The sequence below is a fragment of the Neopelma chrysocephalum genome, unplaced genomic scaffold, assembly GCF_003984885.1.
Source record: "Neopelma chrysocephalum unplaced genomic scaffold, ASM398488v2 Primary Assembly neopelma1_23b, whole genome shotgun sequence".
In the NCBI taxonomy this organism is placed as follows: domain Eukaryota; kingdom Metazoa; phylum Chordata; class Aves; order Passeriformes; family Pipridae; genus Neopelma; species Neopelma chrysocephalum.
The window spans coordinates 13,375,208-13,403,049 of record NW_020897692.1 but is presented as its reverse complement, the minus strand read 5'-3'; the positions used below and the strand labels follow the sequence as shown (position 1 = coordinate 13,403,049).

The 27,842-nt window shown below is 38.8% G+C and overlaps 1 protein-coding gene across 5 annotated transcripts in view; it reads left to right on the top strand.

Moving 5' to 3' along the window:
- Positions 1 to 27,842, top strand: part of FAM135A (family with sequence similarity 135 member A) — an 84,016-nt gene that overhangs the window by 13,346 nt on the left and 42,828 nt on the right. For all 5 annotated transcript variants that reach the window (XR_003536601.1, XM_027697902.1, XM_027697873.1 and 2 more), the window contains 3 exons: positions 1,376 to 1,461; positions 5,049 to 5,169; positions 27,222 to 27,301. Coding sequence is in view for 4 of the 5 variants with exons in the window: in XM_027697902.1 (XP_027553703.1) it covers positions 5,093 to 5,169; positions 27,222 to 27,301 (157 nt within the window). In the remaining variant the exon portion in view is untranslated. The remainder of the gene's footprint in view (positions 1 to 1,375; positions 1,462 to 5,048; positions 5,170 to 27,221; positions 27,302 to 27,842) is intronic.

The window sequence follows — 27,842 nt, the reverse complement described above, 5'->3', positions numbered from 1 at the left end:
CAGGGATGGAGGTGTACAAAGCTCCTACGGCAACTTAGAGGAAAAATATTACTTGAAGAATGTTAAATGAGCAGCTAAAAGAAGACGAGGAAAGCAAACACTTTGCTGTATTTTCATTTGCAGATTCTGTAGTTTTCTTTTGATTTCCACTGAATATAAAATGCTAAATCTAAGGCTAGAAAAGATTGTGTGTTCTCTCTCTCTCTCTCTTAAAAAGGAACTTAGTCCTCTTTAAAAGGGAACTGGTATGACATAGGCTGTAATGTGTTGTTAAACAGATGGAATTTATGTTGGTGCCATTGCTATGCAGTATTATAGTATCAGGATTTTACTCGGTCATTATTGGTAATTTATGGTATCAAAGATATAATACCACACATGACATGCACAAGTGAATTCTATTTTAGAAAATTCCAGATAATGTATTTTTTTATGCTCTAATTTCTCTGTTTTCTTTGCTCTGAAGCTGAGACAAAATCAGTTAAGTTTCACAGCTTGCCTGCACAAGCTGTGATAGATTTTGTGTTTGTATTTCTCTGAAGCATACATACAGAAAGGATGCAAAGTTCCTCTAGGAGGGGAGAGCTAAGCATTCTCTTTTCTGTGTGTTTGGAATCTAAAGGTCATCAGACAAAAGTGAGATTTTGGATTTTTTTATTGTGTTTTTTTAAATAAACAGCTGTAAGGTAGTGCTTGATCAGGACAGGGACAGTTGTGGTGTTGACTTACCTGTAATGTTTGCTCTAAGAAAGTGAGTTCTTGGTCTTAAGGCTCTCCTCCTTGTTGCCTGAATTTTGTTTCCTGTGGAGAAGGGACGTAAGATTTACCAGGAGAATCTCATCAGACCTTTTTCTATAAGTTGTCTCCTCCCTGGTAGCTATGTAAGACTGCGTGGGGGCATGAGCTGTATTTGATGACTCAGGCCAGAATATCTTCCTACCTCTTCATTGCTGTGTTGCTGCTGGTGAGCTTAGAGCCTCTCTGAAGACCGGGGAGACTGTGGGGTGGCCGGGGAGGTACCAGAGTCCTCTGGGAGCTGAATTTTAGAATTCCTAGGTGAAGACAGGGATAGTTTGACTAGACATGGCAGTGTCAGCTTTGCCAGAGCACTGGCTTCATGAAAGGTTCTATTTTTTTACTTTATTTTGTAAAAATAGTTATCAGACTGCTACACCTGCAAAGAGCTGAAAATTACAGTGCAAGACCCAAGGGCAGATTGGAGAATGCTCATAGGGAGTACATGTATGACTGTTGGAGAGGTCATGATAAAGGTTGTTCTTAGGATGCAAGAAAAGGGAACAAATAACATGAGTACTGAAAAGTTCTAGAGATACTGCTGTTAGTAAAACATTTGTTTGCTTGTTTGTTTTTTTAGTTGGAGCAGTATGTTTCCGACAGCAGTAGTGAAGAACTGGAAGACTGGTTGATTAACATACTGAAATGGAGTATTTACCAGTGCAGGTAAGACATTCTTTGAACATCTTTTTGCAGTTTTGTTTCTTAGTGTTGTCTTGCATTTCCCAATACAAGTAGCTAGATTAATGGCAGTGTTACACAAGCATTTCTCTGAAAACAAAGCTGGTTTAGGAGGATTCTGTCTTTTTAGCATTCTCAAATGCTCCGATGCAGCTGCTGTAAAGTAGCACTAATATGCTCAATTTAGAAAAAATATAGACTCAGGAAACATTTTTTCCTTCAGATGGACCTTTAAAATCTGATATCCTGTGATCCATTTTGTATTGTGGCCTCAGGAAAGGTTAGCTTGGATAACTAAAGAAGTGGTGAGTGAATGTGGGGAGAGCATGGACTGGCCACAATATGTAGGAAATTTTTCAGCTTAGGCAAATAAATAAATCCCCAGAAGTGTGAAAGAAAGGTTTGACCCTCAACTTAGGATCAGGTGGCTTTAACTGATATTTTAACTATTGGAGATGTTTACTCTCAGTGCTGTAAATACTTTTGAATATTGAAATGTTTTGATTATAAATGTTAAGTAGCTACCAAAAGTTTAGAAACCTTCTGTTCTGTGTATTAGGGTATTCTCATTTATTATCAGACCTTCTGAAATGGCTTTATATACTGCACTAAACTCTGTTTGTCATATGTGGAGAGCTCCTACTGAAGGATTCTTTTGCTTCTTACAGGCAGACAAAACAAATGTGCAGTTTAATAGCTTAGTTTCTGAATGCTAATATGTGCTTTAAAATACAACAATAAACTCATTAAGTATTAAAATTAGTTGTGGAGTTTTGATGTAATTAAAGTTTGTGAAATTTAGCTGTAAATTTGAAAGGAATCTATATAAGTACATACTTCTACATGAGTGTTTTGTTGGCTTTTGTATGATTAGCGTACAAAATTTAAGACCTTGTCCAAGTTGAGTTTCTCCTTTAAAATATTTAATCACTGCATAACATTTTCTATTATATAGTTCACAGAACACTGTTTTCCTTTGCACTGATATGAAAGACTTGCAGAAAAGTCTGTGGTTTGTGTCAGCCTAGGGCAATGAATGTTCCCCTTCTCCCAGTTTAAGGTGCACATGGAACAAGCTGATGGTCTACAAAGAAAAAGCCATTCTCAGTAGTCAGGTGGTAGACTGCAGCCCCAGTTACCTGCAGCAGTGCTTGCTGGGTGTGCCGTTCTGTGAACTGGGCCTCACATTTCTTACTGGTTTTGCAGTTAATCCTGGAGTATAGCATGGATGCTGCTTTTCTGGATACTGTTGATAGCAAGGGCTGTGTTACTGGATTAAAATATATGGTGGTGTGTCATGCAGTCCTGTGTTTGCTGGACCCTGTGCTTGGTCTGCAGGGAAAAATTGCCAGCCCAGGTGATTTTTAGTGGGCTGGCTGGGGGTGCTAAGTAAGCTTGATAGAGGAGGGAGGGAGTGGCCCCAGCTAGAGCTGTATTAGACACAATAGGAATACCACAAGTTCACTGAACAACCCTTTTGGCAGTAATGCAAGATATAGCTCTCTTAGCTTTTTTTGTTGAATTAACTCATTCATAAAATGGACCTTTGAACTTGTCTAATTGGACTAGTTCTGGATTGTTCTGAGTTTTCCTGCTGGGGTCTGGAGGCACAACTGTTGCAGGAACAGTCTTCGCTTTTCTTAGTGGAGGCAAACTGTTCAGGGACATAGCACCATTCATTGTGCCAGGAAGTCAGAGCCGTGTGATGTCTTCTTCACGTGAGAATGTAGTTTCATTAAAATGCAAACTGGATGAAACTGCCCCATGGCATCCTTACTTTAAGTCCTTTCGCTTTTTCCTGAGTGTTTTAAAGTGGGTTCCTTTTTGAGGTATTGGACAGTTTCATGCGCAGCCCGCAGGATTTGTTGCTCAGCAGCCCAGGGTCACAGTGGAATTAGGAGCTCTGGAGCTCTGCTGTGCAGCAGCTCAGGTTCCATTTACAGAACATATACTTGCACTTTGGTAGGTGGTGCCCATGTGATAATGTGGTATGGCAACCCCAGAGATTTAGAGTGCAGAACTGCTTGGTTACAGCTTTTAAGACCACTGAGGGCATCCCTACTCAATCCTATAGACAAAGCAGTGGAAGAGGGTATTGCTACAAAGCCCTGTAGGTTATCAGTGCCAGTCCTAACACTGCAGTCTGTAGCAAAACTGTGACATCATTCAGTTAGTCTCTTGACTTTCGGATTGAAATTTGAATGATGACAGGATTTGTAGGCAAACTGGGTTAATAACGTGATCTAGATGCTGCAGTAGGGGCCCTTGATCCAAGTTCTTCATGTTGTCCTAGCAGCTTCAGCAGCAAAATTTGTTTTCCCCTGTCCACTGTTACGTCAGTAACATACTGTTTCTGTGTTTTTGTAAAGTCCTTGCAGGGTCCCTGTATTGGCTCTTAAACTAAGGTCAGAATTAGCCTCTTGTTTATAGTTAAAAATCTAGACCTGTGCTGTGGGGGCTGAAGCCTTCCAGCTCCTCTAGAGTGAGTACAGAGAGGTAAATCTTACCTTGAGTCATATGCTAAGATAACTTAGCTGATAGGCTAGAGATTGCCCCTAAAGTAACTTGCTTTCAGGTGCTGTGGTGATGACATTTTTTGCCAGCTACTCTGTTTCAGTCTCAGTAGTACTGCTTGCTACTTCACAAACACCCAAATGTATGTTGAAGATTTTAGAAACAAAACCCCCCCAATAATCCATTCAGGCTCCAGACAGGTAAGTTTTTTCAATGTTTACTGCTTCTGCATTAAACCTAGCAAAAATGTGCTAATATGCATAAAAGATAGTCTAATCTAGTTTTTTTCATTAACTTAGTCCTCAAAACAGACAGTAGTTTCAGGAATTGGTAAGTTTGAAGACAAGTGTTCACAGAAAGTGTAGTCTGTTTTATTAGTCTAATTGATATCATTGAAGGAAAACCAACAGAACTTGGTAAAGTCTATAGAATTTTAATTTAGGTATCAGCAAGCAGTTGTAAATTAGCAGAAACTTGCCAGTCTGTGAAGATGACAGTGAGTATTAACACTTTACTCCTAACAAAAAATTGACTATAAATAGGTGTGTTTCCCTCCTTAATTCCTGCCTTTCCTCTAGAATCTCTCCATCCAAAACCCTATATGACCTGGTCAGACACTTTCTCTTTACTGCTTGGCTATGCTGTTATTCAGCTCTCCCTGTCTTCATGCCAGCATTGAGGCACTGCTGCCTGCATGGTCATTCTGCATCAACAAGGGCTGGAAGCAGCCTATCCTCTTTATCTCCTTGTTGGCAGTATTTTTCCCTATCCAGCCAAGTACCAGAGCAGACCTGCAGTATGTAGGTATCAGTAAATGCCAGGATTGTATTATGCTGACAATGTGTTGTGATGCTTCTGTGATAACATTTAATTCCTTCACAACAAAGATAGAAGTTACTGTGGACTGGATTTGGTACAGCCTATATTATTGTTTACCTCAGGGTCTGCATGTTTAAGGAAGCTGTGCAAAATTGTATATAAGCATTGTCCTTTGTAGGACCTGATAGGCATTATCTCCAGCTTGTGTTCTAAATAGTGTGTTTTCTGTTTGTTTTCAGTAACTGAGGTGCTGACAAGTTTTAACTTCTTCATCCTTATAAACATGAGTGAAGTTCAGGCTATGGTAGAATTCTCCGTGGAGCTCCACAAATTCTTCAATGTCGATTTGTTTCAAAGAGGGTAGGTAGTGTGTTCTTTCAAACTTTACTGCAGTGCATGGCTGATGTTGGAAAGACCTTAATGGGTACTCTGTCATGAAGTGTTGCTTCATGTGTTACTGACTGCTTTTATAGTGATTTGAAGTTTTTTTATTCCTTATTGGTGTTACGACCCATCTCTGAAGGCACGAGTAAGTTGGGTTCTTACCAGTAGATCCCTTGGGGTGAATTAGAGTGAAAGACAGTGAATGACTGGTGTTTGTATATATATACATGTAGGGTTTATTTTAGAATAATTTGGTTGCAATTGAAAGCAGGTATGTGGCCATTTTGGTTATTATTATTATTATCTACAGTAATATGGCAATATGAAAGCACTTAAGAAAATATGTAAGTGAAAAGAAAGAAAGGATAATAGTAAGAACATATCACTACCCATAGACTTTATTGTTGCAGTTTAGTTGTCCATTGGTCTCAGTGGTTATTTGAAGTCTTGATCCATCTTGTTCTGTTGGGCATGGGGGAAGAAGCCCGTGAAAAACAAAGTCTGATGGATTAATATATGTTCAGGCCAGGTGGGAATGCCTGATACCTCCCCTGGGTGGAGGCAGTTTTCAGTCCTCTGGTGAAAGGCCTCAGAAAATGATTCTGGGGGTGCTTTGGGGGTCTTTGATGGTTTATGACCCCTTCGAAGACATGGCAGCTGCCTCTCATGTCAGTGCAGTTGAGCCAGTTATGCTCCATCAGACCTTCCCCAAGGAGGGGGAGGAAGTTTTACAACTGAGCAGAGTTGGGTAAGGGGCAACAATTACCATGATAAAAGGCACCATCTCACCCAGCTTTGGCACACTGATGCTTCCACAATTGTTTTAAGTCATTAACCATTAACAGTGCAGTCTCTCATGACTGGGAAGTCATATTCTTTCTAGGAATTAAAAGTAAGTACTCAAGTAATTTGGGTTAAAACTTTGGTTGTAATACGGTATGTTTGTCTAATTGGAGAAGAGGGAAAACCTGTAGATATGGAGAGTACATTATATTCTTATCCAGGCTTTTACCCTTTTGTATCTTAATTTCTGTAATCCCTTTTGTTTGAAATATGATAGATGTTTCTCTTGAATCTTTTAAAAATGTTATTGCCCCAAGTAACTTACTCATCAGTTTGGGACTGGAGAACTTCACCTACTTCTCTCTTTGTACTATGCTGTGCCTCCACGGTTACACAGGACTTCATCCTGCCTCATTAGACTCTCTTCTAACTTCACCTGGACTCTGTAGAAGTCTTTTTCACGTTCCTTTTATTTAATACTACCTGACTGTCCCAGATTACTTTCTAAGGTCCTTGTTTCCCATGGCTGTGCAGGAAATAATGCTTTGTAGTTTATTTTCAAGTTATTAGAGGTTATTGGTCATCTCGTGTTGTGGTACATTGCCTTTCTGTCAGTCTTCCAACAGACTACAGTAAAAATACTTGTTAGTTCTTATGATGTTTATGTTAGATAAGTCTAATTGAGGCTGTGTCAGTGCTTACGGAGAGGAAACAGTATATATCAGTGTTGATTTATGATAGCTCCTTTTTCCAAAACATTGTAGAATAATTTTCCTTAGGAAATTTTAGTAATAGGATAATACAGGCTTGTTTTTAGTCTTGTCATAATTCAAGGCATGTGTGCGTGTGGCAGGGTATTGTTTTTGTTGGGGTTTTGATTTTTTTCTTTTTTTTTCTGACATGGTGAGTTGATGAAAGTCAACAGGATAATTTTGTTTTGGGATGCACATAGTTCTTTCACCTTGTATTAGCCCTCTGAGATGGAGATTTTGGGCAAGAGTGATATAAAAAAAGGTAGCATTGGAAAGGAGCTTAGGAGAAAGAGGCATAAAATAGTTATGAATCATGTTTTGGCTAGCTAGCCTCCACCTTTGCCATGTTACTGTTAGTCCTCATCTATATTTTATTAAAGCTAATTTTTCTCTAAATTTGACATAAAGCTGGTACTGACAGAAGTTATGACCCATTTTGCTTGCTACTATTTGCAGTCAAAGTATATGCAAACATCTATGTCCCCTTTTTAGGAAAAATCATAATTTCACTGTTCATTGGAAGAGGAGGATTAAGGAAGGCCTAAGAGGTCTGGGAAAACACTGAGAATACTCTAATTACTTCAACAAAAAAAGCACTGTCTGTTGAACTGTAGCCTTTTTTAATCTCTTGAATTAGTGGGGAAGGAGAGGGTAGAACATGGCAGCATGTTTACACTCTAGTAGAGAACCTGAACAGAAGAAAGTGTTTTGGTTGTCTTAACCTTACAATTCAAATGATTCCTCAGTAAGGTAACTGAGAAGCAAAGCACAGCAATATAATTACCAGTGCTTTACTTGGCATGTTTCTTTTTAGCTTACTCTTGAAAAAGCAGTAAATTCACAGGGCAAGTTCGGAGGGTGGAATGCTGACATAATGAGAAACGTGACATGAGGAGATACTGCCTCTCTGGTTTCAAGCTGAATCTTTAACTCTGGGCATGTTCCCTTAGAAATTAATGTCAGGAAGAAGAGAGGGTTTCCAGAATAATTTGAAAGACCCAAGAAATGCGAGTATTGCAATAAATTCAATTTGGGTAAGTTCTAGTATTTTTCTAGGGAAATGTCTTTGTATTTATTTGAGACAGGATGTAATACTTACACTGCTGGAGGAGCTCTGGGATAATAGATTGAATGAGCAGAAAAGGAAATCTTTAGTTTCATTATTGACCTCCTATTTTTGAGCTGCCGCTGTGTTTCTCTCACCAAAAGTCAAGTACAGAATTGATTGTATTCCGTGTTTGTTTTGGATTGTGTTCATTTAAGCCTACCGAGCTTAGCATGCCTGTCTGATGTGTTAGAAGCATCATGACCTTCTGAATTGTATAGGATAAAATGTCAGCTGTTGTAATTAATCACATCGAGTTCATCAAGCTTCTTCTTAAAACTTAGTAGATTTTTATCCACACTGTTCTCTTGGCGAGTGAATCCAGATTCTCACTTGTTTGATTATTGGAGACGTCATAATTTCCAGCCTAAGTTTCTGTCTGATCAGTTTTGTTTTTTCTTAACAGCTTTGTCATGTGCTTTGAATTAATCTATCAGTCTGAAAGTTTACCCTGAACTATTTTTAGTTGTTAGTCTTTCATCCCTTTTATTAAATATGAACTGACTGAGTTTGGTCATTGGAATTTGTGGCACATTCCCTACCACCTTCCCTGTGGGGTCCACATACCCCAGTATCCAATAAAACCCATCTTCCTGCTTTATAACTGTTTGAAGAAATCTGCCAACTGTTGCATCCAACTGTATCATATTTTCTTGGATCTATATCTGCAGTGACACTACAGTTGCCAGAAGCACTTACGACTGTTTTTACACTTAACAATTAAATTTGGTACTTAACACTGCTTCTAGTCATTTATTCCTTATGTCCCTATATCTGTGTGGTTCCAAGGTTACTTCAGAGTAGATTTTCGTCTCATTCTCTGGACCAGATGTTTTGTATCATGAGTGTATTTTGAAGTTTGTGCATATCAGTAGTTAGTTCAGACATCTTTGTCCCCCCAGGGCTTGAGGTGCATTTTGTGACAGGTAGATCAGAGTAGTTTAGCTTCCTTCAGGAGTCATCCAGGTTCTATGAGTGGAAAGCTCTCAGGGAGCTGAACCAGCTTGCTGCAAACCAGGGTCATTGGGGAAAGTGCCTCAAAACCACTGCTAATCTAAACCAATTAGTAGTGCAGACTGAGCCAAAATTTCTCATAGTGTTTAACTCAAGATCAGATTTATCTGAAGGGTTATAACCATATTACTCTCCTAAGTAACCTTTTGAAGCAGCCTATTTGCTTTACTTTTAGATAATCGTTATTATTCCAAGGAGGGGAAATAGACAGTGCAGACACTTAATTCTAATAACACTACTTGTCTGGATGCACGGCTCCCTCCTTCTTACCTAGTTCAAGAAAGGTTGTCCCTATGTCTGTGGTTTTGGTGTGTCCTTATATTCTGGTGGTTGAATTCTGAAGGTGGCACTATAGCTGTAAGTTGAAAAAGTATGTAGTAATAATAGTTAAGTAGTATCCTTATCTAATACAGCTATTTCATTATGTTTTCTTATAACTCTGTCACTTGCTTAAAACCCAACTTGCTCCAGATAGCTCCATTGGTTTTTTTTTATCTGTTGTTACAATCAAATAAGGCTTCACACAATTTTTAATTTGAACTAGTGGGATGTGATTATAGGAGTTTTTGCCCAAATAGTGATAGATATGTGAGTATTGTGTGACAAAATGAATAAAAGAAATGTCATTTTTTGGGACCTTTGAGAATGATGGTCTGAGATAGTGAGGCTTCTGGCTATTTTGTCATCTTAGCTCATAAAAGCTCCAGTAAGATTTGGGCTCTGTAGTACTGACCTTTTATAAATACAAAGGAAACATAACATAGCTTGACTGTACAAGAGGAGAATGAGTTTAATGGAAAACTGGTTGGATGATTGGGCTCAAAGAGTTGTGGTCAGTGGTGCAAAGTGCAACTTCCAGCTGATGACCAGTGATACGTCTTGTGGATTGATACTGGCTTGGTAGTCTCAGCAAGTTTTTCATAGAATCATATGGTTTGGGTTGGAAGGAACCTTAAAGATCATCTAGTTCCAACCACCCTGTTTTGTGCAAGGACACCTTTTACTAGACCAGGATGCTGAGGGCCCCATCCAACCTGGCCTTGAACACTCCGAGGGATGGGGCATCACAACTTCTGTGGGCAGTGAGCACTGTGGGCAGTGCCTTGCTACCCTCTGAGGTAAAAGAATTTCTTCCTAATATTTCATAAATGACTTGGACTCAGGACTGGAAGGGATACTAAGCAAGTTTGCAGGTGACACAAAATTGGGAGGAGCTATTGACTCCCTTGAAGGCAGGGAGGCCCTGCAAGAGAAACCTTGACAAATTAGGTTGGTGATTGGGCAATCACCAACCATAGGAAGTTCAACAAGGGGAAGGGCCAGATTCTGCACCTGGTATGGGGCAGCCCTGGATATATGTACAGACTGGGGAATGAGATGCTGGAAAGTAGTGCCATGGAAAGGGACATGGGGGTCCTGGTCGACGGCAAGTTGAATCTGAGTCAGCAGTGCCCTGGCAGCCAGGAGGGCCAACCGTGTCCTGGGGGGCATCAGGCAAAGCATCGCCAGCCACTTGAGGGAGGTGATTGTCCTGCTCTGCTCTGCGCTGGTGCAGCCTCACCTTGAATATTGTGTGCAGTTTTGGGCACCACGATGTAAGAAAGATACTAAGTTCTTAGAGCGTGTCCAAAGGAGGGCAATGAAGATGGTGAAGGGCCTTGAGGGGAAGCCGTATGAGGAGCGACTGAGGTCACTTGGCTTTTTCAGCCTGGAGAAGAGGAGACTGAGGGGAGACTTCATTGCAGTCTACAACTTCCTCATGAAGGGAAGAGGAGGGACAGGCACTGATTCCTTCTCTGTAGTGACCAGTGACAGGACCCGAGGGAATGGGCTGAAGTTGTGTCTGGGGAGGTTTGGTTTGGCTATTAGAAAGAGGTTTTTCACCCAGAGGGTGGTTGGGCACTGGAACAGGCTCCCCAGGGAAGTGGTCACAGCACCAAGCCTGACAGAGTTCAAGAAGCGTTTGGATGATACTCCCATGCACATGGTGTGATCTTGGGGATGGTCCTGTGCAAGGCTAAGAATTGGACTTAATGATCCTTGTGGGTCCCTTTCAACTCAGCATATTCTGTGATCTAACCCTACTCTTCTTTCAGTTTAAAGCTATGTACTTCAAAGACGTTACTGTAAGAACAGGTTGTCACTCAGGTTTCTCCTGTGGACACTTAACCCTCTTCATTTACATACATGTTTTGTGTGTGTCAGCACTCTGAACTGAGATATAAATGTGCTGAGCATTTCTGATTCCAAAGAACTGGTTATTGAAACTACCACAGTACTTTGTAGTGCTCAGTTGAAGTTCCTGTGTTCCACCACAGGATGATGGATCCTGATGCCTAACTTTGAACAGTTACACCTTTACGGTGGATAGTGAGAGAAGTTTCCTGATAACCCTCAACTGTGAGAAGATGAGGTTTTCATTTCTCTGGAGCTGTGTATTGCTTTTTTACCTGTGAAATGGCAAATATAATGAGCTAAAGAAACTTAGCTAGTAGTTTGTAGTTTAGCATAGAGCACACGTTGCTGCAAGATCTGCTTTGAAAACAACTTTAATCTGCATTTTCCCTATCTCTGTGCATTCTTACAATCCCAGTGTTAAATTCTTACTTTGTCACTAATCTTTTGTTACTTTGTCAGTAATACACGTGTGCACACAACTGGGCAAAGCTGCATTTAGAAAACTTTTAATAGTAATGTTTCTATGTGTTTTGTCTTTTTTTTTTTTGGTAGCATTTTTCTTTGGAAGGTTCAATACCTACTGTTTCATTGTGGGTTTCAGAAAAAGAGCTTCCTAATGGTTATTTTGGCTAAGTGTGAATTTGTTGTTAATTCGAGTAGACTATGAGGAGAGGAAGTAAAATAAAGTGTTAACAGTAGCTCTGTACTACAGATTTACTTCTCAGTGCATGTTAGCTATCTATTATTTGACTTTTTGGGGGGGCTAAAGATTCTTATAAAACCCCACATCAGGAGTTTACATTTTTAATGTAAGTTTACCACACTTTTTTAAAGTGTTTTTGCTTTTAAATCCTGAGTAATGGAAGGCTAATATTAAATACATTCCACAGGGGAGACTTTGGCATATTCTAACGTAAAACACAGTTTTGGATATGTATCATACCTGAAATTAGGTTATTGGTAAGATTGCAGTAGCATAAGTTGCTTGTGAACCTAAGTCCTATTCAAAGTCAAAAGAATTTAAGCTTCATAGACTACTGAAAATTTAGCCAAATTATCTTCTTCTGTTCCAGACTTATGTTTTTCTGTGTGCAGCATTGACATTTTATGCTTCCATGCGTGTGATTGCGTTAATGTAGCATAAAAGAAAATGCACTGAATCAGAGTATGACATCTAATGAATTGTATTATGATGACACAGTAATTTCATGAGAAATAATGCAATATATGAAAAGTTGTATTTTTTTCTGGATCCAATGAGTTTTTTACATTAGTTTTATAATTTTTAGCAGGAAACTAAAATTCGAAACTCACTTCTAGTAGGACCACTTCTCTTTCTCCTGTCTTTATCAGGAATGAAAAGATTTTGTCGTAAAATGAGGAAGTAGCCCTTGCTAATGGTTTGTGTTGCTAGTGTATGATCAAATAACAAACTCTGGATGGGCAAGGAACATTCAGGCTCAACTGTTTGGTTTTCTTTTTAATTCATACAGCTCAGTCATACTTTCAAACTACATTTTTTGTATAACATAACTTTCTGGAAATAAGTGTTGTGAATTGCCTTCTGACATGATAGCTTATCTTTTGAAGTATTGTACTGTGATCTTTGCTTAATGTAATGCAGTCTTTACAAAGGGAGAAGAAAGCTGTCAAATTTGTCTAACAGTTGTAAGATGAGCTCTGTTCTTCAGCTTATGGTTTTACACTAATACAAATAGCAATAATACGTGTTTAAGATTTGTAGGCTCTGGCTGTAAACTCAACGGAATAGTTTGTCTAGGAAAAATAACACAAATACTTTTGATCTTGTTTTTTTGTTGTTATTTTTGTTTAAGTGGATCGGTTTTGGATTCTAGTTCAATAGTGGATACATATACAAAGGGCCTGCTTGCTTTGAGGCAAGAATGGGTAAGACTGGGAATGAGCAGTTGGGAAGTCCTTTTTTAAGTTGACATTGCTTTAGAAGTTGAAAGTTAGTATCATCACGTATCCATTAGTCCTTCTGATGTAGAATGTCTGAGAGACCAATGATATGGTCTGGTCCCAAGCAAGAGTAACCATTTAAAAGACTGAATCTTATTTTTTAAAATAAAAATCCTTGTATTTGTTGAAAATAGGAGTTGGAAAGGTAAGTGGAAAACTGAGTACTGTTACACTCATGCAGTACTTTTGGAAATTTTAAGCATAATAAATTTTGCAATTGAAATTATTATTTTGCAATTGAAAACATTCAACTCAGAATTAAAGCTGTCTAATGGCATCCCATTCCCTCCAGGCATTCTATTTGGCAAATTTCATTTTCTAAGAACAAAAGAGAAAGAACTCAGATGCCTACTTATGCCATCTTACCGTCTTGCTGGACCTGGCAGTGCTGTGATAGGTACAACTCTTTCATATGACAGCAAGGTTATATGTAACTGTGTAAATGATGCTTTACATCATTTATCTTCCTTTCAGGATTGTATTTGGAGGAGGTCTGTGTAATTCTTTCTTTATGCAGTTGAAGAAAGAGGGCTCTTGTCTCTGTAAGACCAGGTGCCATTTCACACTGCACAGTAAAAATTGTATATGAGCATGCCTTGCCATGAAGACTGTCAGCAGAAACATGATCAGTGAGTTGAGTTTAGTGAGGGAGTAAATGACAATGCAAGACAGTATGGAGTATAAAAGGATTTTGTCTAGAGAAGGCACATTTTTTTATTCTGTAGAACAATACAACTGGCTTCTTTGTATAGTATGAAGGTAGAATGGGCGTAGGTGCTAGTTGAAGGCATCACAATTATGATTTCTTGACTATGAACCTTCTCTTTCTAAATGTGAGTTTTAGTGAATTCAGTATTCTGGAATAGCTTGTGACAGCAGTAACAGTTTTAACTGTGCATTGAATATATCTTTTGTCACTAAAACTCCTACTTTTGAGCCACTTTCATGTGTTAGCTCTTTTGTGCAGAAGCACATAGCTTGTGCATAGGCTTACAGTTCAGACTGTTGCTGTGAAAAATCTGTCATTCCTGAATGTTTTGTCCTGTTTATGTGTACTTGGTTAATACACGACAGTTACAGAAGAAATTGATTGTATTTGGTCTTTAAGTTAGTTTACCATCCATAGCTGTCTGAGGGAAGGGGAGAGTAAGATGCTCATCCTGTGTTTTAAAGTCTTGACTGCCTCACGATATGACAGAGGTTTGTGATATGGTGTCTTTTTGTCTCTTTTGCTGCACATGCAACCTCATAATACCTTTATGTATACCTCTATCTGTAATCACAAACAGCACTTGACTGGATCATCACATGCTGCAGAGAGCATATGGCTTTATCAGAATATGGAACCAGGCTCAGTCCCACCACCAAACCCAAACTCAGACTTGCTGTCTCTGCTTCATCAAGTGCTTGCTACAAAATATCTTCCTCTTTGATGTCTTACACCTTCTGCCAATTACTGTACCCCATATAAAGTAACTAATCAGATTTTTAAATATTTTTTAACCTTATTTCACCCCCCCTTTTTCTCCCTTTCCCAGATTCTGACTTATGTTTGCCATGGCAGAAGGTTGAAAAACCTCCAGAGACTGAGAGGCCCTCCAGACTTGACCATCATATTGATGCTTATCCATAAATAATTTCAGTTGTTGATTTGAAGACTTCTAAAATTGCTTTAAAAATGTGTCTTTTTTTCTCCAGAAAGGTGACAGATACCTTACATTAAGTGATCAAGACCTCTGCTGCTAATCATTTTGTATGATTATATGTTTTTAATACAAGAAGTAGTTTCGAGGCTATCGGAGGTGATTGTGAGACTGGGAAGAAAAAAAAAAAAGATGTATTTTTCACTTGTGCCTGAGCACTGATTTTGGTGGAGGGAGAGAGGGTAAGAGAGCCCACTGATGCCATGAACCCAAACCTGTTGTGAAACAGCATTCTCATCTATGCATTTATAATTGGCTTGAGCCACTACAACTGCATGTATCTGCCAAAAGGTGTGATATGCATGGTCTTCTGCTTTGTTTGCTCTTGCAGTCAGGCAGTTCCGTGGTCAGTAAGACAGGCTTGTTTTTGGCAGCAGTTATAGAGTCGGTTAAAGCCAGCAGGAACACCGGGACAAAGGAGTAGGTGTTACAGGTGGGGGTGATCTGTTGGATAGCAGCTGCCTGAACAGGGTGATCCTGCTTGTGGGGCTTCCAGTGTGCCTGCAGTAATGCTCTTTTACCTTATGGTTGGTCAGCTCAAAATGGTAAGGCAGCAGAAAAAAACTGGAAGAACTAGAATTATATTCTGGTTTATATTTTTTCCATCTCCCTGGGTCACATCAGCATCAGATATTCTGTCAGTGGAGATGTAGAAGGAGTATAAAATACACAGGAGGAATGGGATCCCTGCTTCTGTTGCCAACTAGCTTTTGGGTTGATTTAACTGTAATCCTGGACTGCATCCTGAGAGAAATGTCCACAAAAGTTCCAGCCTCCGTATTAGGAAGACTTCTCTGAAATGGGAGGCTGTTATGTCAGTGTGATCTGCTGAGTGACAGCAGCCCAGAGATTAGTATGTTTTGAAACAAAACCTCTGTTTGAACTTGTGCATTCATCTTAGTTGGCATCCATGCCCGTAGGATACAGAGTTATGACAGACGTCAGGTATGTCAATTCTAATTTCCCTAAGCCCTCATGTAGAGATACAGAGCTTGCTTAGCGATGCCAGTTTGCAGAGTTTCCGCCTCCCATGCTGCTGGAAGCTTCCTCCCACTGTGGTGCACTGCCCTGTGTGTTGTGCTGGCTGGGCTTCTGGAGCAGCCTGCTGTAAAGGGAGCTGCTGGACTGGACCTGCTCTGTGAGTAGTGCATTGCTATAACTGAGGAAAGTGTCAAATGTATTGTGGCTGAGGGGCAAGAGTGAGTGCCTGGGAGGACAGGACAGATGAAGAGGGGGAAACAGAACTCCTTAAACTTGATTTCTTGCAAAACTTTTCTTATATTGTAAAAGTAAAGTCTAATTTTCAATACATTACTCTTGACATTTCCTTACTATGAGGAAGGATATGATTTCCCAGATGCCAGCTTACATGAGTGATGAAGAGAAGGACTCAGATAATTGCAGAAGACAGAGAGATCCAGCTCTGTACTTGCTGGACAAAGGGCCCTAATCACCCCCAGAATGCCAATTTTGTTTCCGTAGGTCAGCTCTCCAAGGGAGAAGGAGGAAATGATAGAAAGATGAGTCTGCAGTCATCTAGAGCAGCAGAAACCCTCAGCTTCCAAATCCCAAACGCAAACTAGGATTCTTCTTCAGTGGATTTTGCAGATCCCAGCTTACGGGGAGCAATTGTGGGAGGTCAGCCTCATAAGGGGAACAAAAGGATTTAGATACCCAGGCCTATGGAAAGTTTGAGTCTCCTCAGTGTAGGTAGACAGTAAATCATACGATCACCTTGATGATCATCTCTGCCCTTCGGTCATATTACTGTGGTTAGTACTGCTTCATTGGAGTTTTTCTCTTTTCCCAATCATATTTTTCTCAGTTTTCATCTCATAGTATTTTTGCATGCCTTCCCTTCAGCAATTTGTTTCCTACCTTTCCTGAATACATTCCTACATACCATTTATTTAAAAATGTTTTGGATACCGTCTAAGGTTTTCTGCAGTGCTTGTTACAGTTTTCTCAAAACAAAAGCCTTTGAAAAGATGTAGACTTGGAAAAACAATTTTTTTTTGTTTTGCTTGCTTGTTTAATTTTTTTTAACTTGTAGAACAGGTTCAGTGTGCACTGTGTGTCTTCAGGGTATCCAGATCGTGGAACCTGGCATGAGAAGAAGAGATTTGGCTACTTAGTCTGTTTGTGCCCATGTAATTTGTTTCATTTATTTAAACTGGCATCAGAAGTATAACTTCTGTGAGTTTGGATTTTTAGCTTTGTTCTTCTAAGGGTATGTTTGTTGCCCTGTACTAGATAGAGTAGGTTTTAGGAGATCAAAGATATTTTTGCTGTAGGAGGTGGCTCTATCATGGCAAAAACAAAAGTCTAATCAATAACAGCAGCTTTTTCCATTTTTCTGAAGGGGTAAGAAGTAGAGTTTTTGCCTTCTAGCCTTGAATGCTCACTTTACTCTTTGACATTTATGAACTTTTAGGATCATCTTAATTTAGAGAAACAGATCTTGACTTATGCTGTTAAGTCTTCATAGCTTGCTTGTGACATTGTTCTGGTAATATTCCCTGAGATTATTTCTTAAGAATTATTTTAATAATGAATGCATAAATATAGTGCGCAGTCAGCAGATCTGCTTCTCAATCTTTTTGAAGTTGAAACTCTTGAAGTTGAGGAAAAAAATTATTTACAGGAAGTGGCAGTACAGTTTCATGTTGTTTCTGAGCATGGAGCCCCACCACTCAACCTGACCTAAGTGCACGTCCTGCCGCTGAAAGGAGCACTTTCTCCCCTGTGTGATCCTGCCCTCTTTAATAGCCCCTACCAGATTCTTTTTTTCCATTTTCAGATGAATGAGCATGTTGGTTTGTTTTACCATGCAGTTGGTGGAACATCAAAACTTATTTGAGGAGGGGCAAAAACATGTAAAAGAGGTTTTGGTCTACAAAACACTTCTACTTGCAGTATTGGCTTAAGCTGCCTTAAATGAATCATGAAAATATGCCTTGCTTGAAGGAAAAAAGGTAGATTCTTCTGAGAGATTACTTTCCTTTCTTAATGTCCTAATAACATCACAGAGCAGTATGTTATATTTGAAACTATAGTGTTTCGGTTTAAAAGATTGAACTAGAGGAGCTAATGTCACTTCCATGAATGACACGGCTTTCTGCAGGGGAAAAGACAGAGATGTTGGTAAGGGATAAGAGTGACGACCTTTATTTGATGCATCTTGCATAAGACACAACAGTTCACGTGGGTTCTTTTGTCATGATTTTTTGCAACAGTTTTCTTGGTGGAACCTGAATTTTCAGCTCTGGTTAAATGTACGATGTATTTGCTATTAAAACAGAGATTGTCCTTAATTAAAATAAGACACCAAGTGAATTGTAAGGCTTGTATACTTGTTTACCGACAGATGAGAGGAGCAGAATTGCACAACTGCAAAACTCATAAAATTTGAAAGACCAGTAAATGCCAGAAAATGAGTTGTCTTCTGGTCTCCCATCTGTTGTATTTGCTAAACCTTGATTTCAAAATTAAAATATTATTATGTGTCTCACTAAAAACTGATGCCTGTTTGCAAAGGGTGACAGTTTGTAAAATTTTGACTCTGGATACCAGGAAAACCTAACATCCCATCCCTTTTTCCCCAAAAAACTAAAAAGTTCCAAGCCACACAGTGGTTAAACACATTTGTGAGGCTAGTATGCTGAATCAAAAAGTCAAATAAAAAATGCTTTCCAAGCTAAATAAATAGAGTTGAAAAGTTTTTATAAGAGAAAATGGGAAATCATTATTCCTGAAGATGAGCTTTATGAACCTGTTGTACTTTAAAGATGCGAGAAAATTTAGTATGATTTCTTTCCTGTTCCCTTCAGTGAAGACAGGAAATAAAAGAGGAACTAAAATTATAAACATAGACTAATATAAGATTTATTTGATTAAATAAGAACTCATTTAGTATTGCATGTTTCTGTGTGTCTTTGAAAAAGCAATACTTGTTTGAGACTATTCCCTTTTCAAATGTTTAAATATATGTTCATAATGATTGCAGGAATTCTGCCCGAGTGTGCCTTGTGGTAAGAATGTGGAGAAAAGGCTTTTGTAGTAATAAGGCAAAATCCCCAGCTGCAGTTACTTTTCCCTCTCTCCTGTTTTATGTACTTAATCCTGTTTCATAACAAGATGTTGTGACTTAGTTGAAGTATTAGTCTCCCAAATAACTCTCATCAAACTTTTGATCTAATAACTGTTTTGTTTATATATACCTTTAGTTGTCAAAAGTAATGTGTGCGGTAGGCATGTGAGGTACTTTAAAAAAGTAATTCACTTTCAAGGAAACTTACTTTCAAGTAAATGGAAACCTTTTATCTATTTCGTGTAAGTTTGCCCATTGTGTTATTCAACTTAATAAAAACATCTTAGTCAGCTGGGAAATACCTGAATTTTTCATAGGTGGGATGGATAAAAGATTTTAAACATAGTCTTTTGGGCATGATAATTTTCCTGCTGCTCAAGTATATGAATTAGAGTTTCCTAGATAACTTCCACAATTACAGCAGAGTGTAATCTCATATTGGTCCATATTAGAAGTACTTACTACAGAGTGATTGCAAGATAAGAATATTTTTGCATATTCTATACTTGTATTAAATAATTTCCTGTCTGTATAAGCCCTCTATCTACTTTGGTGTCCATTTGGTATTCTGTGGGCCCCGACTGCATTTGGTAGGATTAAATTATTTGAGAGATGACTTTGCATGTCTCCTGGGGGGAGAGGAATTAAGGAACAAGTTAAGCAATTCTCTTTTTAATTTGGCACTTTGAGAATCAGCATTTCACTGCCTGTGCTTTATTCTGTGTTGATTTATATTCTCTTATTTCTGTTCCCTGGCACCTTATTTTACTCTCTTTCTGATTTCCTCTCTGCCCCTTGTTTGTGTGCCTTTGCCTGGATTGCGTTTTTGCAGAATGCTTATGAGGTTACAAAAAACATCCGGCAAATTTGTGGTAATGTTTAAGATAAAATACTTGTGTTTCACAATCATGTGAAATGCTTTAAACATTACAGGGGTACGCAGATTGCCTAGAAAAGTATGCTGTCATTTATCAGTACCAACTTGTGACTATGTGAGAAGCTAAATGTCTTTACTGCTTTTAAGATGGATTTTTATAAATCCATGAAAGAATTGGTAATGTAGTGTCTCTGTAGTAGCAAAGGCCTTAGCTTGTGGGACAGAGGGGTGTTGAACAGAAGTAAAGGGATGTTTTCTCTCATTGTTAGAGCCTTTCAGTATTTTGCTGACTCAACCTCTCACCACAGCAGGAATTTCTGTTAGGCTAGGTTTGCTTCTGTGGGAAGAGGTGTGATCTGTAGAAGACACAGCTCTGCCTGGGTCAGTCTGATGCTGCCTCTGTGAAATCGCTGCCCCCAGACCTGCCTGTTCCTCTGGAGACTCACTCCTGTGTCTCTTTTCCTTGCAGTTCCTCATTTCAGTGTCACATTCCATATTTGCAAAGCTTCATCTCCTGCTTTGTTTCCTCATGCACCAAAAGAATCGTACTTGCTTGAAACACACATCACCTTGGAAAACGAAGTCTTAGTGGTGGTCTGCAGCGGAGGGTGTGTTTTCAATAGGGCCCTGCATTCAGTAGATACCAAGACCCCTCCCGAGGTTTTGCATATGCAGAGTCACAACTGTTCCTGGTGAACTGATAAACTTAGAATCTACCCTGCAGGTGACCCAGTATGCATGTGAGTTTTGCAGTCCACAGCGTTCAGTGCTTGCTCTTGTTAATGTGACTGAGAGCATTTAAGTGTACAGTGAGTGCACTGGGATTTAGGGAAGAGGAAAGGTCAGACTCTGCCATACGTGCTTCTACCTTTCCTCTTCCTGGTGAGAGGAACTGCAAAGAAGTCTTGCCTCAGCAATGAAGTGTTTTATGAAACCTTATCAGAATGCACACTTCCCTTTGAATGTTCTTTAGCTGGAAAAGTAAGTGGTTTTTCAAGTAATTGCTTGTGGAGCTAATGCTGCAAATGCTCATACGCTTTTTTAATGGATGAGATTTTTTTAAAATAATGGTTGTCCTTTATGACTGCATTTGCACACATTACTTCCTGTGGTTCAATGTGGGAGCATTAAAAAGTCAAATCACCATTACTTCCTATGTTTCCTTTTTTGTCAGTAGCAAGATACATTCCAGTTATTGATAAACTAAACCTATTTCCTGGTCAGATTATAAATTATCATTTTCCACAAAACTGGTGAAAAATAGTTACTTATGCCTACCTGAATGATGATCTCAGTGGGGAAAGAAAAAAAAAAGTCAATTTTCCTGTGTGGGAAAGTATTTTCTGGCACATGTCAGATCTTAAATTTTCAAGATTTTAATGCAGCTTGATGAAAAAGATTTAATCCTTCATACAAAAGGGGCAGTAAGGGTGCCTACCAGAGAGGAGTAATTCTAACTACTTTTTTCAGAAGACCTTTTCCTACAAGGTCTGTAGTAAGGACGCTAAGCTCCAGATATCTTTGAACCTTTTAATATCGTGATTATGTATTTGCATGTGATTACATTAAGGACCAAATGACATTAATGGTCATGAGCAGGTACACACGTATATTTACTGAAGAAAGACTGCATAGACTGGGCTTGACAGAAATTACCTGGATATTTAGAAGCTTTCCGCTGGTGACTTTGGCTTTGCTTCTATGTGCTGTCTCAGTAGACATCTGAAATACTTAGACTCTCTCCCACACTATGAAGCAAAAGCAAAGGTACCTTTTGGGGGATGGATGTGGAGGTGTTTCAGGACAAATCTTTTAATCAGTACAACCAGAGCAAGAGATCTGGTATTCATCCTAGAGCTCATGTCTGTGGTCAAGCTAAGTAAAGGTAAGTGCTGTAAGCATTTAGAGAAGGAGGGTTGGCAAATTTTCAGAGGTGGTGTTGTAGATTGTTCTTTTTTTATTATTTTTTTCCTAAATCTATGGCATTGGAAATTTGATAGGAAGTAAAAGATGCTGCCTTTCAGAGAAGTAAGTAAATCAACTGTTGAGAAGTATTTTGCCTGTGTAGACTCAGGAAAGCCAGGAGCTGGAATATGCTCTGTTCACAGATGTGTCTGCAACTTGTTTTGTATACCAGCTCCTAACCATATGCACTTTTTGCTGTTTTGCCTTTCAGTTGTCATGTTGTAAATTGCTGAACCCTGTTTTTTAGGTTTCCTTTAACCTCTGGGATCGTAGGCTGATTCAGGGTGGCAGGGATAGTAGTATATCATATAGTCCAACCTCATGCTGAAAGGAGGGTCGACACTTGATCCATGTTGCCTGGAGCTCTATCCCCTCAGGTCTTGAAAGCTTCCATGAGTAGAGATTTCACAGCTTATCTAGACAACCTGTTCCAATGCTTAAGTATCCTTAAGACTATTTCAAGTCTTGGTTTACTCATTCTCCCTGTGGAGCCTGTCCTTCAAATAACATCAGCAACATAACGTCAAGCAGTGGCAACCTGCTTGTTGTCTTGACAAAATGGTTCTAAAGATTCATTCCAAATCTGTTCTTTGTGTGGTGTCAGACCTTCATCAAAGTGTCAGTCTGCTGTTCATCCCAAATGTGTTCCCTGTACTGCAGTAACTCAGGTTAAGCTGCCATTTTAGTTCAGGCTTTTCAAGTGCCAAACCCTAGTTGTATCATCTAAGATCATCTAACTGTATCTTGCTGAATTATCAGGTGGTGATTCTAAACAACACAGCATAATCCATCAGGGTAATTTAGCAACTAATGCATATCAGGCTCTTGTTTATGATTCATTTTTAGAGCATTTGTCTGTCCATCATACTATAAAGTACAGTTCTTGGTGGTATGTCTGTTGTTTTATTCTCCATTTAGGGAAATAAGCAGTTATCCTACTTGAGCTAATGGAGCAAATTATAGCAAAAGGTCTGATGTATGTTGCTTTTGTTACGGGTGATTAATGTGTGTTCTTACAGTATACCACCTTTCTGAATACCATTTATTCTTTTCTTCAAAACAGGGAGAGTGACTTTAAAGCATCGTCAAAATATTTCTGATTTCTTTGTTATCTGAAAAATGTCAACCCTTAATAATCCGAAAATGACGTTTTTCTCATATGATGCAGTCAAAACAGAGATTAAGGGAGAGATTGTGACAGATTTTTTCCAATTATTCTCCAAAAATCATCCCACAAAAAATCACTACTAGTCTAAGCTTTAAGAAGTCTAGCACTTTTCTGGAATCTTAATGCTGACTGCAAAGCTTGAACTGTTTCCTTTTTCTGGAGAACAGTTTTAAGTAAATCTTGAAATGAACCTGGAGCCCCTGTCTCTATTATCACTAAAGCATTTTTCCAGGTTGCTATCAGAGTCAGGACTTGGCAAGGAACCAGACTGGAGCAGGTCAGTTTGATTATTCCTCTGTCATGTTCCTGGGGCTTACAGGTGGATGTTAGAGAAAGTGTGTACTGAGGCTGGGCATGTGAATCTCACTGAATTTGCTTTAGCACAGGCCATGTTCCAAAAGGTTTGTATTGGGTTCTCCATTCCAGTGGGCTTCAGGAAGGCATTTTAGTATAGACAGACTGATGGACTCTGGCTGGAAAAGTTCTAGTGCTAAGCCTGCAACTACATGAGTAGGTCTGCATGTGCCACCTCTTGGAAGATGCTGGACTGGGTCTTGAAAGTATTGGTAGACTGAAGTTACTTCATCAATTTGGCCACATTTGCTGTACCATCAGCTGTGTGATCTGTAGCATTGTTATCATCTGGGATTTTCCACTACACAGGATACCTTCATTCTCTTGTTACATAAGGTAATGGAGAGCTGATACATGAGACAATGAATTTGGATTGTATTCGGATATTATTTATGGAGTATTTTAAGGATATTTGGGACAGTTGAATGTCATAGGTGATTCACAAGTCCTTGATACTGAATGTTATGTGGAGGCCCAAGCAGATACAATAGATCGGGTTTCTGAATCAGTTGTCTATATGAGAACTAAACAGTGTTTATGGTACAGCTGGGAAATAGTTGAATGTGACTTGGTTTTGTTTTGTTTTTAACAGGAATGGAAACATTACGGCACAAATCGATTAGTGGGTTGAACAAAAGATGGAAAGAAGATGAGGAAGGCAGGGCTTAGGGAAAAAATAATGAGGCTTGATGCATTTTTTGCCATTACTTTTAAAGTTTTCTGTGAAATGAGGAATGTATATCATAACTTTAAAAAGCATTTCCTTATGTATTGCAAATATAATTACTTCTTGAGTCAAGTGCTCTGTTTCAGTATAATAGTATAATAGCTCTTCATTGGCAGATAGATCCTTAATATATATGGCATTTAAAAATGAGTGACAGTGAATAGTTTGGGTAAATACTGTGTAGGAGGATGTTTTTCTTATTTAAATATCTTGATGCAGTTAAGTAATTGTTTCATATATCTAAGCACAAGATTTGAGTTAATGTTTACATATTTGCCCTGAGCTGAACTCCTACAGGATTTTATTACCCAGATTAACAGATGAATGTTATATGCTATAAACTGCCTGAAGTATAAATCTGCTGAAAGTCCATGCCACCTGTCTGAAACAAGCAAACAATACACCTTCATCTCCTCATTAAACCAAATAAAAATATTGGGCAGGTAAAGGGTTTACTGAAGAAAAAGGATAGAATGGTCTGCTTTTGATTAATCACAAGCAAATAATAATTGGGAAAAGAAGGATGTTCTAATAGCCTTTTGATTTCACAAATAACATTTTAAGCACGAACAATTCTATTGATTGCTCACTTTGGGGCACAAATTGTAAACAGTCACTTAATAGTATCTTTAGGGCAAATGAATCTTATTGCATTAAGTAATGGGAATATCACATTGCACCTTTTTTCTGTTTGATGCTCAGTTTTTATTTTGCCTTTGCCTTTTATTTTACCTTATTACAGTTCTAATTCATTAACCTATCCACAGTTGATGAAGTTGTTAAGCCTTAGTTAAATTTATGCTCTTGTAGAGCTGTCACATGCTTCTAAACATCAACTGAGAATGATGCAGATTTTGGATATTTTAAAGTCTAATAGAATGACTCAGTTTGGTAGGTTAGGATGAGATGAGTTAAAGTATGTAGCATGTCTCTGACATGTCTCTGAACTTACTGAGATCTAATGTTTAATGGAAAACATACTGAGACATAACATTTCATGTAAACCATATGAACAGTTTTTCATTCTTTCCTTACTACCTGAAGTAACAAGCAGTATGCTTTGCCATGATGTGCTAGTCATTTGGATCATGGGAAGATGCAGCTTGTAGTGGTAGGGCATCAGGCTCTTGGTGAATGTTTACTGCAGATCCAGAAATGACATTGTGAAACTGGGGCTGGTGGAAAGTATCTTCTTGTTGAGGCTATTGTACATTACATTGTATCACATTTCTTCAGTAGAGGTGAAATGAGTAACTAATTGAATGATGGAAGTCACATCTGATCAGAGAAAAGGAGTACATCAGTGCACTACATTGCATCCTCCTGGGTTAATGTTGAGTGGGGACTCTTAGCTGCTCAATTCCTTACACTGTTGGAGATTACAGTGAATGCTTAATGTTAGTTTTTATTTCTTTAACCTAATACAAGATGAATTAATGTCCTATTATTCCTATCCTATTATTAATTTCCTGTTATTCCTATCCTGTTAATGATTTCCTAATCACTTAAGGAGTGTGTATGGAATCATGTTTGACCTGTTTCCAAAACCAAAGTATATAGCTGGTAGTTTGCAATAGGTTATGTTTTAGTCTTTTTTTAGAAGGTAGGAATCACTTCATCTCTTATGTCTAGCAATGTTACTGGTTCACTATAAAGCATTCTTTGATATAGTTCTAATCAGACTAAAGTTGACTTTTAAATTTTGTGAAAGGATTAAATTAAAAATTTTTCACTGTTGATTATTAGGCCTAGTACACAGTCGCATCAGTTGCTAGTGAAGTCCTGGATGCTCAGCTTTAGTTGAAGTATCAGAAGCCAAAATCGGAAAACCACAGTAGAGTGGTTTGGATTTGGATAGTGGGGATGATGAAACCATGAGTGTGCTTGGCTGTACTCTGTGAGCAGAATACAAAGGGTAAATACTCGTGGGCATTTAGAACCATGGTTCTGCCTAAAAGGTATAAGGGTCTATGAAACTAGATGATTCCAGATGTGGAGAAAGAAACTGGAATACTTTATTGAACACACGAGTGCAATTTAAGGGTCGTGGGGCCTGGACATGTTAATGAGGAGGACAGGTTATGATAATAAGAGAATTACGAAAGTTTTTACTACAGTTACCCAATTGATTAATATTTTCCTCAACCAGGATTATGTGGGGAGAAGAGGATAAAGGGGTTTAAACATGGTTCGATAACATCATCTCAAAGTCCTTCCTTATTTTGCTGCAGGAGCCAGGCTAATCCACATGGTTGCACATCTGCAGGTCTTGTGAGGAAGGTCCAGTCCCTCAGGTTACAGGATTTCTCTCAGTCCCTGTTGCCCAAGGTTTACTGCATAGACCCACCAAGCTGCTTTCTGCTAACAGCTGGGTTTTGGCTCCTACAAAAAAGGCAGCTTTATCTTCCCCTCTCTGCTTGTGAATGTTCTTGCTCCCTTCCTTTTGGTGGTGTTAGTGTTTCTGGAGCTGTGTGTAGATCACATCAGCTCACTGAGGAGCTCAAGCTAACTCCTGCAAACTAAGTTATCTGAAATGGGATGAGATGGTCAGAATGTGTCGTCTAAGTGTATTTGTGGGTGCTTGTTATGTAGAGGCTTCCGTAAAATCAGCCTGGTGACAGTTACAGATTTCATACATGAAAATAAAAGTTGGAAACGGTATAGAGCTTAATAAGATGAAAGACTGTTTAGAGATAGAGCAGAGACCAAACACTATTGTGTTGGGGTTTTTTTAATTTTGGGCAAGAAGCCTGCAGTTCCTGCCTTTGATAACACAAAGGTGCTGTCACATTTTGCCTAATGTGACCCTTTATTTACACTTTTTAATAGCTGGTGGCCACAAACAACGTAGAGGGCGTCTGATAAGTGGTGTGCTTTCTGGGGATCCTGGAGGGGGAGTCTTACAAGCTACAGTTTCACAAATAGCTCCTTCAGTGTCAGAACTGATTGTAGCAGCCCTATAGATGTGCTACATGGTGGATCCTTCCCATACGATTGTAGCGTAGTTGACACTCCTGATTTGTCATTCACACCAGTGTAGTTTACCATGTATCTCTACAAATATTTGCTCCAACTCTGCGGGGTGTGGAAAGGCTGGCACTGTGTTGGAACTTCTTTTTATTCATGTGTTTGGCTATTGCTCTGGTTAATGATTAAGAAAAAAAACATAACAGGATAAAGAGTCAAAGTAGGACTGTTTTAGACTTGGTAGACTTCCTTGCTGTGTTCCTCTTTCCCACTCTCCATTCCTACCTCTGTCAATGTATCTGTATATGATAAACGAGTTGTACTGTAATGCATGTGCTGCAAATCACTGTCTTTTGCTTTAGCTTTTACCAGATTCGTGCATCTATGAAAATTCCTCCAAGAATTCCACACAAATTAGAAGCTAGTTTGTTACATGGAACTGGTAAGTGCCAAAACTTTTAAGAAATGTAAAACTTTTAGTAAATGAGGTAATTATCTTGCCTTGCTAATTAAGGATCATGCTTTTTGTCTTATATTGTTGTAACTAATATGTAAGTGCATTTAATTTTGTTACTAACACAATAAAAATTTACCTTGTTCTTAGCAGTGAGACTTGAAAGTTGGTTACAGAATTCATGTTACTGTTTTTCCTCTGTTGATTGTCTTTGCTGGTAGCAAAACATGATGATTCCTTTATATTAGTGTCTTTTTCCACTGATCTGCTCAATCTTCTCCATGTTCCAAGGTAAGATGACCAAGGGCAGATCTCATTTAAGTAGATACCTCAAAGTAGTGGAGAACTTCAGATACAGGCTCTTATCCAGATTGATAAGCCCATTTTTTTTCTGAAAAGAACACTTTGAAAGGATCCAGCTTTCAATCTTGTTCTATTGCTGCCTGGTAATAAAGTTGAAAATTTATTTAACCTCCTGAACGGAATTACCCACTTCCTCATCTTTTTGCTTTTTGCTTTTTTAACCTGA